Below are 15,671 nucleotides of genomic sequence, written 5' to 3'. Positions count from 1 at the left end.
CAAGCCTAGGAGATGCATCCCAGAGTCCCGAGGGAAGTGGCTGACAAGAGCTGTCAAGCCCCAGGCAGTGACAGCTGGAAAGCCCTGGCAGGCAGGTGGAGTCTTCTACACACTCTGGGAACTACTGACCAGTCAAGGGCAAAGCAGATGAGGTTCTGAACAACCTGATCTAGTTGGAGGTGCCTCTGCTCACTGCAGGGGTGTTGAAGATGGCCTCGGAAGGGCCCTTCCAGCCTGCTGCCTTCTGTGGTTTCCTAGCATCCTCAGAGAGCAGAGCTGCAACAAGCCCTAGAAGTTTAACTCCTGGTGACACTACAGAAACAGTTCCTCACCACTCCCATGTTGAAAACCTTTATTCAGCTGCACCTGTTGCACCTCTCCAACAAATGCAAGTCAGCTTTTTGGTGGTAAATAGCAGGTATTTATTTGAAATGAAAAAAATACTTCAGTACCTGAACTATTGCATTTAATCAATGTCTTGTTGTAGTCGTGTTAACTCTACCTTTTTGCATTGGAGACAAATATACAATGAACATTCAGAGATCACAGATTGCACACTAGATAGGAAATCGTCAGGCCTTTGACGGAACCACCAAAAAACAGATACTGGATTTCTGCAATATAGTACAAAATTCCCCACTCCAGTCTTAGCCAGTCATCTTCAATTGACTCCTGCTGCTGTACAAAGACATGGCCATCCAGCTAGGGCTTACAAGTTAAGAACAGGACCAAAAACAAAAAAACAAAGAAAGAAAGGAAGAAAGAAAACAACCAAAAAACCCCCAAACAAAACCCAAAGCAACCAACCCCAAACCAACAAATAAAACAGAATGTACATCTGCACTGACACAAAAAGTCAGCTGTGTTAATAGTCATGCAACAAGTAACCAAACTTGCTGAAATTAAAAATACTCCCTAGAAAACAGGTTTGACTGCATCAGTATTTTATACACAGGTCATTGGCTGAGAGGAAACCAACCAACCAACCAACCAGGAGTCCTGAAATGATACAATGCAAAGGGTTCCTACCAATTTTATACAATAAGAAAGTGCAAACAAAAAAAAAATGACCTTCTCTAAAGTGTTTTGCTGTTGAGCTGAGGCCTGCTGGCTGGAGGCAGCCAGCCCACCCCCCAGAAGCATGGTGTTACAGTTGCACACTACCTACAAACGTTAGGAGTACATGAGTAAGCCTACTACAGAGAACAAGGCAGGGGAAGACAGTGAGGTACTTGCAGAGGGCACAGTCTGCTAATGTCAGCCTACATGAGCATGGGGCTGCTCAGTGGGTCTTTCCATGGAAAACAAAAGCAAGGACTTGCATTAGATGCTGGAAAGAAAAGGCAAAGAACCCCCACTCCCAAGTGAACACAGCAGCTGCCCCCAGCACCAGCTGCAGAGGAAACACCAGCGGGTTTGGATTGCCCCCTCCGCCTGCTGAGAGTGAGAACCTGGGGCTTGGAACAGCACAACCAAAGGATTAAGCCTAAATGTAAACTGGGACTAACCTCTGCACTACACAAGTTGTAAAGAGTTAGGACCTGGCTGTGCTCAGAGCACAGAGCAGCACAGGCAGAAGGTGCTGCTGAGGCCCAGCACAGCCAGCTCCCTCTTCACTGACAGCCCACCCATGGTCCTGCGTGCCAGCTGTTTGCCTTAGTGTTTCAGTTCTGGCATGGTTACTGCCAGAAACCTGAGCTTTGTTAGGCTGGAGAGGTTCCAGTCCATAGATTTTAACTTCCTTCAGTTTGGGGTTGATTTGAAAGCTGGAGGCAAAGGGAAGAAGAAAACTGTGTGGACTCAGAGGTATTACAGTCGTTCAAGGAGCCTTGTCTCCAGGCTGGCAATGTTAAGGCCACCAGCCTGCCCTCTGAGCTCTGCTAGTTTCACATCATTTTGGAAAGGCTGAAGGCAGCCTTAGAGAGAAGAGCTAAACACAGCAGTTCCAGTGCTCCACACAATTACTGAGGAGCTCTGCTCAGATTTAGGGACATGTCTGCCAGGGTAGCCCTGCAGCATGGCTACTGCTGTGGCCATCACTCTGTCTCAGCTCATCTCAACAAACCTGCATTTACTCAGCAGTGTGCAAGGGCTCTAGAGAAGACTTTCTGTTCACCTGGGGACCCAGAACACCTACCAAAAGAGGAAGAGATCTCATTTGACAGAGCAGCACATATAGAATAAACAAACAGGTATCAAAATACATCTTTAACCTTCAGTGCAGGAAGAGGTGACACTGGGGGAAACAGCAAGTGGTCAGGACTAACAAATTATTCACCACTAGAAGCTCAACTCAAGAGAAGACTCGTGTGCCCCAGCAGGGCCAAGGACCTCCTGGAAGGAGCTCACACCCCACAGAGGCTCTGGCACTGAGGACAGTACCCTTCCTAGGGCCAGAGCTCACCCCCATCATTCCAAGTGAAGGAGGGAATGATCACTCATCATCCAGAGCGAGGACGCTCGCTGAAGCGCCAGCAGAGCAAACGCAGGGCCGCCAGTCTGCTGTTGGTCTGGGGCACATCCTTACCTCCATCGTGAACATCCCTAGTTCTAGGTCAGTTTGTCACCATTTACAAAATATATACACATATGTTAAAAACCAAAACCAGACCAAAGGCCAGCCTGCCCCCTCCCCACTCCCTCCCTCCCCCAACCACAAACCCACCGGCAAGACCTCATTCCAAGGCGGAGTCCACGGGGCCTATCCGAGCACACCTTCCGATCCCAGTGGCTGTCGGCGTCGCTACTTCATCCCACAGGTAGTGCAAAAGAAAGAAGAGTAGTAAAAAAATACTGCCACGAAAATCCCTACTGGAACTTAAAAACCCATAGGGAAAATCTGCTGCTGTCCTCCAGCTGCTGGCATGTGCTGCTGGGAGCGGGCCCTGCTTGACAGGGAACTTGCCTTCCAGACGTTTGGTGCTCTGCAAGCAAGCTGCAGGACAGCAGAGGGAAGATCTGCTGCAGAAGGAGTTTCCTTCTGTGCCCCTAGGCTAGCCCAATTGCTATGAACTAAAGAAGGTAAAAGCTGGTTCTTGCCCTGCATGAATCAGCTGCTAACGAAGGGTAAGGAATTAACAAAACTGCAGCTCTGAGTTATGTATAAAAGAGGCCTTAGTAAATATGAACAACACTGAGGTGGTCAAGAGTCTGGTATAAAACGCAACACAAGTGTACAGTTTTAGTTCCTGGTTATTTTACAAGCTAGAAGAAAATGCTCCCAAGTCCTAGTCTCAAAAATGTTCTATTTTGGAGGGGAAAGAAAAGAGACTAAAAAGCAGTAACTTGACAAATCCATGTAGCCTGACAGGAACATGTGGGCAACTGAAAGCACAAACATGCACAGGCTGGGGCTGTTAAACAGAAATCCACACAATGCCTTCGCGTTTCCTGGGGTGTAGGCAGGTTTAAACATTCCTGTTTCAACTGGTAGATGAGATAAAGATGCCACACACGGTCTAGTGGTTAATCTGGAGTCCCATGGAGCAGGCAGTTAGGTTCAGATGGAGATAAAAAGGCCATTCTAGCTATTTACAATATACACAGGAGCCGGCGGGGAAGGCGGATTTACAGCTCTCTCTAAAAAGCCTTCCCCGGCCGTCCCCTCCCCTGCCCCACAGGACTAGCTCTGCACAACCAAGACAAGAACAGCTCGGCAGGGTACACGAGAGTTTCCCCACAGCCACATCAACACAGCTTTGGGAGCTGACAGTTCTGGGTGTGTGGTTATTAATCATGTCTTCCCGGAGCTTGCTCTTCGCTCATTGACCTTCTCTCAACACCACTCCACTCAATGATCCCTTTTGACTTTTAGTGCTTAAAACTCAGTGTAAACAGACAGTGTTCTAATCCCTTCTGACCACTGCACCAGACTCCCACTAGTCCTTGGAGTCAGGGTGGGGTGGGAGGAGGTCTCCCTTTGCTGAGACCCCATCAATTTCTAGGCCCCTCCTCTGGACCCCGCTCGTGCTGCAGGTTGTAGAAGCAGTTCTGGCAGACTCTGACTGGGGAGGAGATCTTCAGACGCTTGATTTCGGACTGGAACCTGCTGCACCTGGAGAGGAGAACAAACACTGCTGTGAACACAGGTCCTCTCCCAGCCAGGCCACTTCCTATCCAGGCATGCAGACTACCATCAAGAATACTCCAAACTCATCTCAACACAGAGGTGCAAAGTGGTGTGGCAGAAGCAGAACTTCACTTGTATGAGGGACTTCTGACCAGGGCCTGTAGTGACAGGACAAGGGGCAACGGCTTTGAGCAGGGAGAGGGGAGATTGAGACTGGAGATTAGGAAGAAATTCTTTAGAGTGAGGGTGGTGAGACACTGGCACAGGTTGCTCTCCTGATAGCTTTCTTCCTAACTGGATTTATGAAAGGGCTGCTCTGCCTTTTCCAATTCCTCCCTAGAAGTGTTGAAAGCTTTGATGCTTTTTCTTCATCAGTTCTCTTTTGGCACACAAAACCTTAGTCTCCCAGCAGAGCTCCCTGGCGTGCAGCAACTTTACCCAGCCTAGAACTCTGTGTGGCAAAGAGCCCCAAGGGAGCCTGCAGGCTGGCCCGCTGCAGGCTGGCCCGCTGCAGGCTGGCCCGCTGCAGGCTGGCCCGCTGCAGGCTGGCCCGCTGCAGGCTGGCCCGCTGCAGGCTGGCCCGCTGCAGGCTGGCCCGCTGCAGGCTGGCCCGCTGCAGGCTGGCCGGCTTACTTCTGGCAGAAGAGCTGTCCGCAGTTCCTGCAGTGGTGGCGCCGCTCGGTGAGCGAGAAGCGCACGGTGCAGCCGGAGCAGCTGTCCCCTCCCTCGTCCTTCACCCAGTGATCCGCCGCAGACCGCCCGGGCTGGTCGCTCACAGACCAGCTGAACACTCTGCCCCGGCCATCCCCAATGAGGATTCTGCTGTGATCCCTGCAAGAGAGGAGCAAGAGCACTGCTGCAGAGCTCTGACAGCGACACACAGGTATTGGTGATGGCTTTACCTCCATCTGCTGGGTGAACGTGAGCCAGGCTGTGCCCAGCTGGCCAAGAAGGCCACCAGCATCCTGCCCTGGACCAGAAATAGTGTGGCCAGCAGGACCAGGGAAGTGACTGTCCCCTTGTACTCGAGTGGGAATCAGAGCTGTAACAACTCCCCTTGTAATACAAGGAGGCTAAACACATCAGCCTGGTCTGAATGGGAATCAGAGCTGTAATGACTCCCTGTATAATACAACGAGGCTGAATGCCTCCATTTATTTTAGTATCATGGGATGGAACAGATTGATAGAATACCAGGTTGGAAGGGACCTCAAGGATCATCCTGTCCAAGCTTGCAGGGTAAGAATTGAGTTTAAATGAGCTAGGGCCCAGTACTCTGTCAGGCTGGGCCTTCAAACTGTCTAATGGAGCCCTTGAGCACAGCTGCCCTGCACAGAAGCAGTATAAAACAACATTAAGTGAGGAACTGCTTCCCACTGGGGAAAGAAAAATCATCCTGTTGGAAGCAATCAGCACTGGAGGAGCCATGCAGTGTGGAAGGTGGCCTGGAGGCCAGCTGGGGAGCTGAGCTGCTCACTTGGAGATGCCGAGCGCGGTGATCTCCGCCGGGTGTGCGTTGTCCTTGCGGTCGAAAGCTGTGTGCATAGTTAGTTTGCTCCTGAACACCAGCTGACGCTCCCACCTGTACCCTGGGAAGGAGTGGCAAAGGGCAGGGTTAAAAGCAGACCTATTTCTTCTCTGTTTTGTTCCTTCCTCCCCCTAGCATACCTGTGACTCTAGACAGACAAAAATCTACCTCTCCACTGCCCGAGGTAAGTCCCTGAGAGCTGAGTGTCAGACATGGAAAACACAATTGTCAACTGCAGGTGGGAGAAAGGAGAGGACACAAACCAGAGACAGAGACTCCACTGTCTTGAAGTCTGTTGAGGAATGGCTTGAATTGCAGGGACATGGTTCTATGGAACAGCTGTTTGATCAGAGTGTGCAGGCCAGACTCCATCTTGCTGTTTACTGCTCACAGCTTAGCTGGTGTGCTGATGCAGCAAGGTCACCACAGCCCTGTGACTGTGCTTGCAGTTTCTCATAAGATAGCACCATGTGAAATGGTTACTTATAAGATAGTAGTGTGTGATACAAAGTACACACGTGAAACAAAGAGCTACTGAGAAAGGAGGTTGTGGAGTGGCACGTAGGCCTGACCACAAGTGGGCTGGATGTTATGATGTAACCCTGGACTAACAGCTAATAGAGTTGTGACACCTGTGCATATTTAGTTGCTGAAGATGCTTTATAAGCTGTGCTTTTGAACAATAAAGTTGAAGCCTGATTACCAATCATATTGATTGTCTGCTTCCCACTGCAACAGAAGTCCAGTTGGGAGTTGCAGAGGAGCACCTTTGTGAGGAGGAGAGGCTGAGAGACCTGGGGCTGTTTAACCTGGAGAACAGCAGCCCCAGAGGGGATCTGCTTAATGCTCAGCAAGAGCTAAAGGACCCCCTGCGGGGCAAGAGGCTGGGGCCAGACTCTTGTCAGTGGTGCCCAGGGACAGGACAAGGAGCAATGGGCACAAACTGGAACCTAGGAGGTTCCATCTGAGCAGGAGAAACTTCTTTGCTGTGAGGCTGCTGGAGCCCTGGAGCAGGCTGCCCAGAGAGATTGTGGAGTCTCCTGGCCATTGTGATCCTGGGCAACATGCTGTGGGTGCCCCTGCTTCAGCAGGGGCCTTGCAGTAGGTGATCTTCAAGGCCCCTTACAACCCCCCACACTGTGTATGCGTGATTCCACGTGTGAATGGTGCCCCCAGCCCCTTTACCTGGTTTCAGCTTGCTGTAGTGCCGTGCTTCAGCGTAGCTGGGGTGTGGGTGGTTCACCTGAATGTGGGGATGCATTTTTGCTTGTCCCTCAGAATAATTCACAAAGATAAAGCCATCCTTCTCATCCAGGCTGAGCTGGTCTGACCAGCGCCTGGAGTCATCGGAGCCACTGTCTGCTGACCACGCTGCCGCCGCTCTGTTCGACGACGACCGAGGCCTGTGGCTGGTGCTGCTGGGCTGACTCTGGCTCTCCTGCACTTTTGTGTCCTGGCCTACACAGGGATCATCTGTCTCAGAGTCACTGCTGTCCTCTTCGTGGGCTTCCTGCCCTGGATCCACCAAAGAGAAGATGTTGTTAGAAGGGCTGCTGATACCCTGAGCTTCTTCAGCTGCTTTCCTTTTCTCCTGCTGCACTACCTACGGCCCAACAACTACCACCACAGCCTGACTGCCACAGCCTGGCTGCCACAGCCTGACTAGAGGGCAGCTGCAGGCAGGCATCTTGAAAGCCTCTGCAGAGGTTCAGCTCCTGCCAGGAATCACAGTTCAGGTAGGTTTTAAAGTTAAAGTAGGCTTGAACTGAAACTATTTCCTACCACAGCCTGAGGCAGGATATGGCAGAACACAATTAGTGAAACTTTGAGAAATGTTCAAGTTAACAAAACCAACTCCTGCTGCTTGCCAGCCACACACACAGAGGGAAGCAGAGCTTCAGCTACAGGGAAACTCCAGTTGGCTGAGGAACGTGAGGCAGGTTTAGCAGTAAAAGGTTTGTTAGTAGAAAAGAGCAACTGCCCAAGATATTTCCATTCCTAGTGACAAAGGAAAGAACCCAAGCTAGACTGATATCATAATCACTGATGAGCATCCTGTGATCCAGACAGGATCTGCAACATGATCTGCAAAGCCCTTATCCTGAGCTCCATCCCCAGCAGCGTGGGCAGCAGGGGGAGGGAGGGGATTCTGCCCCTCTGCTCTGCTGAGAGCCCACCTCTTCTATCTGCTTCCAGTGAAGATGAGGCCAAAGGCAAACACAAAAGCACCTGTCAGAGACATACCCAGCTGTGCCTCCTGACAGTCCTCTTGCATTTCCAGCATCTCCACGGGCTCTGGAGCTGGGGTTTCTGGTACTTGCAAAAACTCCATCCGCCAGAACTGGAGAGACAGGAGGCAAGGTGAGCACAGGGAGCTCTCAGCTTTCTGCTCAGCTGCTTCTGTAGCTGAGATGGCTTTTTACAGCTGGGGGTTTGCACTGGCAGCCACAAGAGGACTTGCTCGGCTGGGAGCACCCACACGGAGCAGGACTGCTCTTGGTGCCAGCCAGGCCCCTGCTGGGCAGACCCCTGCGGCGCAGAGCGCCCCCTGCCGGCAGCGGCGCTGGCACTCACCCGGACCACGCCGTCCGAGTGCCCCGTGACGATGACGTTCTGCGTGTCCCACTCGTTCATCTCCGACACGAAGCAGCAGATGATCTGCTGGCTGCGGCCAGTGAAGGTGTTCACACTGGCAGTGGGGCTGCCATTGATGCTCCACACGTGGATGTAAGTGCCAGCACAGGAGACAATGTCCCCCTGCAAAGACAAGTGACACCTCCCTACTTCAATGCAAGCCCCAAGCCTCCTTCAGCAAAAATCTGAGGCAGCTTCCTCTACAAGCTGAGTTTGGCCACCAAGGCTGCACTTCTGCAGCTCTGCCCAAGCAGAGTGTGAGCAGATCTGTAGAACAGGATGCAGCTCTGCAGTTGTGCATAGACAAGGGGGCTCAGCAGCAACCCATTAGCTGTATCTACAGCATCTGAGTGGAACAATCCCTCCACTTTGCACAGTACAGCCACCCAACAGCTTCTCTTCAGTACTGTCCCTGCTCAGTTTCCACACTCTGCTCATGCTGCCTCCACTTCTTGTGGGCACACATGTGCCACCTTACCTTGCATTTGTCTTCTTACTGGTAAAAGAGCAAGAGATGGTCCAAACTAGTGCAGAGGGGAAACAGGAGCAGCAGTCTAAAACTCTGGCAGCACTGCAACCACCAGATTCCTGGTGGCTAATAACTGTGCCTCCTGCTACCTCCTCCTTGCATTTGCAGACCCTTCCCCAGCTTTGCTGCCCTTCTCTGGACCTGCTCCAGCTCCTCAATGTCTTTCTTGGAGCGAGGGGCCCAAAACTGAATCCAGTGCTCCAGTGTAGCCTCGTCAGTGCTGAGTCCAAGGGGACAATCCCTGTTCTACTCCTGCTGGCCACACTACTGCTGATCCAGGCTGGGCTGCTGGTGGTCTTGGCCACCTGGGCACACCCTGGCTCATCTCCAGCCGGTTGTACAACCAGCACCCCCAGGTCCTTCTCTGCCAGGCAGCTCTAACTGCTACAATGGTCACTGCAGCTTCACCCAAGGTACATTCCATGTCCTCTAAACTAAGTGTCAAAGAAAAGAAGTCAATTCAGATCAACATAGCAAAGCCTTTTCTTATCCCCTGCGGCAGGTTTGACAACCCACTTGAACATCACACTAGCTACCCTCAAGCAGCCTTTCTGAGCTCTAGCTGCTCTGCACAGAATAAACCCAGGCGTGTCTCTGCGGGCAGAGGACACAAATCAATCCCTCCCTAACCCAGCTAATGACTTTCCAGATGAGTTACAGCAGGTCTGCCGCAGCACCAGAGGAGCCTGGGTTGGCTGTCTGTGGTGCGACCCCTCCTGGCTGACGCTGCTGCCCCCGGGCAGGCTGGTGAGCGGTGTGCAGGGCTCGGTGCTCACCGTCAGCTCGTTGATGCAGAGTGCCGAGATGGGAGCCTTGTGGCCCCGCAGCTGGGTCAGGAAGGAGAGCTTGTTCAGGTCCCAGATGATGCAGGTGCGGTCCCACGAGCCGCTCACGATGATGTGGTAAGCCAGCGAGGCTGTCAGGCAGGTGACAGTGTCAGTGTGCCCCAGCAGTGCCTGCAGAACAGAGGGTGGGAGCAACAAGGACAAACACAACTACATCAAACCCACCAGGCTGGAAAGCTTCAGGTAATCACAGAACCAGAACTGCTTGGGTTGGAAAAGACTTCTAAGGTCACCCAGTCCAACCCAGACCCAGCACCTCCATGGCCACCAGACCCTGTCCCCAGGTGCTGTGGTCACACCTTTCTTGAAGGCTTCCACTTCCACACACTCCTCCACCTCCCTGGCAGCCTGTTCCAGGGCCTGACTACTCGAGCAGAGAGTTCCAGGAGAATAGCACCACAAGAATCTACCTGGTTTAGACCTTTCTTTTACAGGTTAGGCTTAACCTAACCTTTGGAACAGGAGTCCAGAGTATGGATGGCCCTTACTACACTGCCCTGAAATTCAGGAGAGTTTTATCTTTGCACTGTCCTTAAATAAAACACTCTGGGAACACAATTCAGACAGCTGCTGCAGACTCTGCAAGTTAGTAACTAAGGCTCTACATTTTTTTTCATGACATGCAAGTGGAAACTTTCCTTCAGGAAAAGCTCTGCTAACAAGAGCAGTAACACTTAACAGCAGAGCTACCTAAAGCAATGACCATAGAATGGGTTGGGTTGGGAGGGACCTTAAAGCTCATCCAGTTCCAACCCCCTGCCATGGGCAGGGACACCTCCCACCAGCCCAGCTTGCTCAAGGCTTCATCCAGCCTGGCCTTGAACACCTCCAGGGAGGGGGCAGCCACAACCTCCTTGGGCAACCTGTTCCAGTGTCTCCCCAGCCTCACTTCATGCAGAGGTGGAATTTCTATACATCCACTTTAGAAGAGAAAAGTAACTACAAAGGAGAGTGAGCCTTTAGGAGTCTCCTTCACTGCCTTCCCTGAGGCAGGTGGGGTGTCAGCTGCAGAACACTGTTAACACCACTGCCAAACTCCCCATCTCCCCAGCCAGCTCCTGGTGCTCAGCTACCCTTCCAAAGGATGCAGTGGGCTGCTGGCCTCTGGGTTGCAAAGCTTTCTGTGTGAGCAGCTCTCCTTTCACAACTCCCCAGCAGCAGAAAGCAGCCCTGCTGTGCTTTACCTGTTTGAGGGTGAGGGCTTTGGCTTTTTCTTTGGAGACGCCCATCTCCCACACACACACCGCCGTGCTGGTTCCCCCGGTGATGACGAGCTTGGGGCTGGGGCAGATGGCACACAGGACCTGCCCCCACTCTGACAGGCACTCATAAACAATTACTGCCTAAAAACACAGAACACAAGGAAGAATCACTTGCAGGATTAGTGTTTGGCAGGATAAAAAGAAACCTGTGTGGCACCCTGCAGCTTGGCTCACTAACTCAAATCTATCAGGGCCACCCCCCTGCAGCTTCTCCCCAAGCAGAAGCAATTCCAGCCTCTGCCAGAAGATGCCTCCTGAGAGGACAGGAGAGATGGTTGAGCTTTAGCTGCACAGATTTAATTCATCCATCTTTGGCAGACTTGGTTAAAGAAACCCAGCAGCATTAATTTATGTCAGCCTGCTGGTGTTCTGATGAAGACCAGCAGACAGGGAGCAATAAACCAGATGCAGTGCAAGATCCTTTCATGAGCACATGAAATACATCTCCCTTGTTAGTTTGTTGGTTTTCCCCCCACTGTGGAGGACTAATTGCTTTTGGAACACTCAGCACTGGAACAAATTGCAGTTACAAACCTTGTCTGACTCGTAGGTACCCAGCCTGCAGCTTAGGTCTGCGAAGCCCCACGCAAAGGTTTTATTCCAGGTCGGTGGGATGAGAACCTTGTTCTGTTCCACGGCCAGAATGCCTTTGTCAGTGCACACGATCTGTCCCACAGGCTCCTTGAGCTCTAGAACAGAATATGGGGCAATGTTTTACTGCTAGCACAGACAAATGCTACCTGATGCCATTAAACACCTGATGCTCTGCAAATGCAGCATCTCTGGAATGGCTATGGGAGAAAAGTCTTTGTTCCATACAGGCACAGACTGGCAGGGGTTGGAGGGGACCTCTGGAGATCACAGAGCCCAACCCCTCTGCCAAAGCAGGGTCACCCTGGGCAGGTCACACCAGAACACATCCAGCTGGGTTTTGAAAGTCACCAGAGAAACAGACTCCACAACCTCCAGCCTGCTCCAGGGCTCCAGCACCCTCACAGCAAAGATGTTTACCTTCATGTTGAGGTGGAACTTCCTAGCTTCCAGTTTGTACCACTGCCCCACGCCCTGCTCTCCAACCTAACCCTCCCCCTGGCACAATTTCAGGCCATTTCCTCTCCTATCACCTGAGACTAGGGAGAAGAGACCAACCCCCACCTCACACTGCAACCTCCTTCCAGGCAGTTGTAGAGAGCAATGAGGTCTCCCCTCAGCCCCCTGGCACAGATCTGGTGCTTCCCAAGTACATTTTAAGGCATCCAGGAACATAATCTGGCAGCATGAGGCTGCTGTAAACCTTTCTCACAAGGTATTAAGAACACCAGAACGACACAAACCCTGGAAATGGCCTGGAACTCTGAATGCTCTGGTGAAGAAACAAGAGTGCTTTCACACTTTACCTTTCACTGGGGCAAGAGATGGCCTCAGGTTGTCCAAATGATGGAAAAAAATCTTGTCAGCCGTGGAGCCAGGGGGCAGGGATGTGCCCACGGCCTCTCCATTCAGCCGGCTCCTGACTCGCTTGGGGGGGTGTGGCTTCTTAAAGAGCTGAAAGTCAGCAATTCATTAGCACTGAACAGGACAGGCCTCCAAGAGCACAAAGCCTAAGAGGGTCATCAGACTGGCCACTTTTCCTTCCAGAAACTCTGCAGCTCAGCAAATGGCTCTGAGCTTGCTCCCAGCATTCACTAACAACTTAGAATCACAGAACCAGAGAATGCTTTGGGTTGGCATGGACCTTAAAGACCATCCAGTTCCAACCCCTCTGCCATGGACCTCCCACTAACCCAGGCTGCTCCAGGCCTCATCCAGCCAGGCTTGAACACCTGCAGGGAGGGGCATCCACAGCCTCCCTGGGCAAGCTGTGCCAGGGTCCCCCCCACCCTTCTGGCAACCTTTGACACAAATTTGCCATTGCAGTGAGTGCAACTCCAGAAGGCTGCAGCGAGTGTTTTAGAAGCTGCAGTCAGCTGCAAGAGCAGCTGAAGCAAACCAAACAAGACAGACAGTCCCAAAGTTGGTGGTCATTCAATTCTAGCCTTAGATAAAGTGAAAGATAATTTTTGGCTTTGAAACAGCAGCTCCTGAGGTGGAGCAGCTTGGAGGTGGCTGTGCTACCACAGATCATAGCTGGGCATGGAACCAGACCATGTATGACAACCAAGGGCAACAGCAGCATCTTGGCACCTGATAATCATCCTCAGGTGCATCAAGAAGAGTGTGGCCAGCAGGTCAAGGGAGGCTCTCCCTCCCCTCTATCCTGCCCTGGTGAGGCCTCACCTGGAGTATCATCTCCAGTCCTGGGCTGCCCAGCTCAGGAAGCCCTGGCAAACAAGAATGACATGGAAGCTATACCTGCTTTGGTATCTGTCCAAAGTTGTTGATGAAGCCTATGGTAGCTGTCTCCTTTAATGGATCATTGATGTTATAGATGTCCACTTGGCCCTCATAGAAGAGATGGTGGAAGACATTGACAGCTTCTACTGCAGCAGGACCTTGCTGCTTATAGCCAAAGATCAAATCAATCCACTCATGCAGATGTGCACTCACAAAGTCACATTCCAGAGCCTGGAATTGAAGGGACAGGCATTAACACCAGCTGTGTAGGTCACTGCTTGAGCCCACACCTACCCCACAGAATGATGCACAAGGAATTCTGGCATGTTCTGGTTAGGTTTGGATGAAGCTTTTCATTGAAGCAAGTCTTGCCTCAGCAGCCTCCCCAGCTGCCTTGGTTTAGGCAGATGCTCTTTTGCCTCTTCCAAAGAGAGTCACTCACACAAATAATTGGATAGGATTGGAAAGTTTAAATGGAAATGCTACTCAACTACATACAACAGCACAAAGTACATACAGTGCACAGAATCCATAGTCTGGGCCTAACACAGAAACACACTAAGCCAAAGCTTCACACAAACCTCCCCTTAAACCAGGCCAACAAACCCAGGCCTTCACCCCCTGCCCCAAGCCTCTCTGCCCCCCACACCAAACCATTGTAATGCAGCTAAAATTCAGCTTGGCAGCTCCAGGCCAAAGTGGCAGCATTGCCAAGGCCCAAACCAGGCCCCACTCCTGCACAAGAGATAACAGCCTGTGCATCTGAGGAGGAGGGGAGAGGGAAGGAAGAAAGGGGAAGGAAACTGACTCTGCAGCCAGTTTGATAGGGATGCAGGACTTGTGGGAATCAAATACACTTCCCAGTCCACCTCCTGGAGGTCTGTGACTTTGTGGGTTTTAAAGGTACCCATGTCAAACCAGGATACCAGCCAAAAAGGAAGGGGAGGAAACACCAGCTGTAGCTATCAAGCAGGAACTCCTGGACTGGCCAGCAGCTATGACTGCATCATCCAGCTTGCACTAGGGAAGAGTGGCAAGTGCCAGCTGACCTTGTTTCCCGCTGTCCTCATTCAAATGCAAATTCAATTACCTCCCGGTGAACTCTGATAAACTCCCGAGGATCTCCTTTTGCCCACGGGGGGAGGATGACATCACCAAGTTTAGTCCCATTTTGTTTGCAACCTATTAAAAAACCCACCAAACCCAACAACAAGAAGGATTAAACTGTGGGGAGAAGCAGTGAAGCTGCACTGCAACAGCAACAGTGAAAAGGAACGATACAAACAATGAAAGTCCTGCTGTATACTCTTCCTGATGAGCTCTGAATCACTCAATGTCAGACACAATAGTGACTAAACACAAAGGAAGCAGCAGCAGAGGCCTGCTTGTCCTTTCACTTCACAGCACACAACTCACTCCTCATTTGCTCCTGCAGTGAACCAGACCTTTCCCTGCCTTCATCACAAGACACTCTTCTCATGTCAGGCTGCCTGGCACTGCTCTCACACCCTCAGCAATGCTATCCAGCTCTGTCTGCCTACCCAGGTCAAAGTTGTTGGAGTTGAGCAGGAACTCAGGGAGGTAGAAGAACTCTGGGATGAGCTCCTTCACGTCTGCCATGTTGTGCTTCGACGCCGAGTACCACGCTTCCCGCACGCTGTGGAACATCCGGTCAGCCAGGTCAAAGTGACCACCCTGTGGGACAGACAGAAGTGTCTCAGCAGCAGAGCATGTTTTCTTCTGGAACCCATGGGAGTCTCCCCAGCAGTAACTTGTCCCCATCACCCTTTGTCTTTTCCATGGGACTCCTTGTCAAAAGGGAGTCCCCATCCTCCTGGTAGCCACCCTTTATGCACTGGTCTCCCCTAACCCCTCTCTTCTCAAGGCTGAGCAAGCTCATCTCTCTCAGCTTTCCTCTAAAATGTCTGTTTGGAGACAGTGGCTTACAATAACAATCCTTCAGCACCTCCAGCACAGAGCTAAACAGCTGCCATATGATTCTCTCAACAACAGACTAACAAAGCTTGAGCAGCAAAGGACTTTTCACAATAAAACTTGCTTGGGCTTTTGCCTGCTGACCATTCCTTCTGCTGCACTTAGGAAAGTGTTCAAATTCCAGGAGAAGGAACACAAAAAGAAGTCAATTCCATTCCACCTTTTACAAAGAAACCTCTGAGGCAGTAACAACTCTGCTAAAAATAATTTAGAATAGAACAGACCAGACCAGACCAGGTTGGAAGAGACCTTCAAGATCATCAAGTCCAACCTATCATCCAACACCACCCAAACAGCTAACCCATGGCACCAAGCACCCCATCAAGTCTCCTCCTGAGCACCTCCAGTGATGGTGACTCCACCACCTCCCCAGGCAGCCCATCCCAATGGGCAATCACTCTCTCTGTGTAAAACTTCCTCCTAACCTTCAGCCTAAACCTCCCCTGGCACAGCCTGAGACTGTGTCCTCTTGTTC

The 15,671-nt window shown here is 51.5% G+C and overlaps 1 protein-coding gene across 5 annotated transcripts in view; it reads right to left on the bottom strand.

The window, feature by feature from the left end:
* Positions 1–335: 335 nt before the first annotated feature.
* Positions 336–15,671, bottom strand: part of WDFY3 (WD repeat and FYVE domain containing 3) — a 103,046-nt gene continuing 87,710 nt past the window's right edge. For all 5 annotated transcript variants that reach the window (XM_068165712.1, XM_068165708.1, XM_068165710.1 and 2 more), the window contains 13 exons: positions 14,743–14,896; positions 14,292–14,383; positions 13,220–13,432; positions 12,265–12,412; positions 11,402–11,556; positions 10,790–10,948; positions 9,537–9,716; positions 8,172–8,354; positions 7,842–7,938; positions 6,783–7,112; positions 5,547–5,658; positions 4,703–4,900; positions 336–4,054 (listed from right to left, as the gene is read on the bottom strand). In XM_068165712.1, the coding sequence (XP_068021813.1) occupies positions 3,934–4,054; positions 4,703–4,900; positions 5,547–5,658; positions 6,783–7,112; positions 7,842–7,938; positions 8,172–8,354; positions 9,537–9,716; positions 10,790–10,948; positions 11,402–11,556; positions 12,265–12,412; positions 13,220–13,432; positions 14,292–14,383; positions 14,743–14,896 (2,142 nt within the window). In that variant the 3' untranslated portion in view covers positions 336–3,933. The remainder of the gene's footprint in view (positions 4,055–4,702; positions 4,901–5,546; positions 5,659–6,782; positions 7,113–7,841; positions 7,939–8,171; positions 8,355–9,536; positions 9,717–10,789; positions 10,949–11,401; positions 11,557–12,264; positions 12,413–13,219; positions 13,433–14,291; positions 14,384–14,742; positions 14,897–15,671) is intronic.

The sequence above is a fragment of the Melanerpes formicivorus genome, unplaced genomic scaffold (assembly GCF_026170545.1).
Source record: "Melanerpes formicivorus ecotype bairdi unplaced genomic scaffold, bMelFor1.0.p_v2 SCAF_92, whole genome shotgun sequence".
In the NCBI taxonomy this organism is placed as follows: Eukaryota; Metazoa; Chordata; class Aves; order Piciformes; family Picidae; genus Melanerpes; species Melanerpes formicivorus.
The sequence above is the reverse complement of the archived record's forward strand: the minus strand, read 5'-3'. Positions and strand labels throughout refer to the sequence as shown.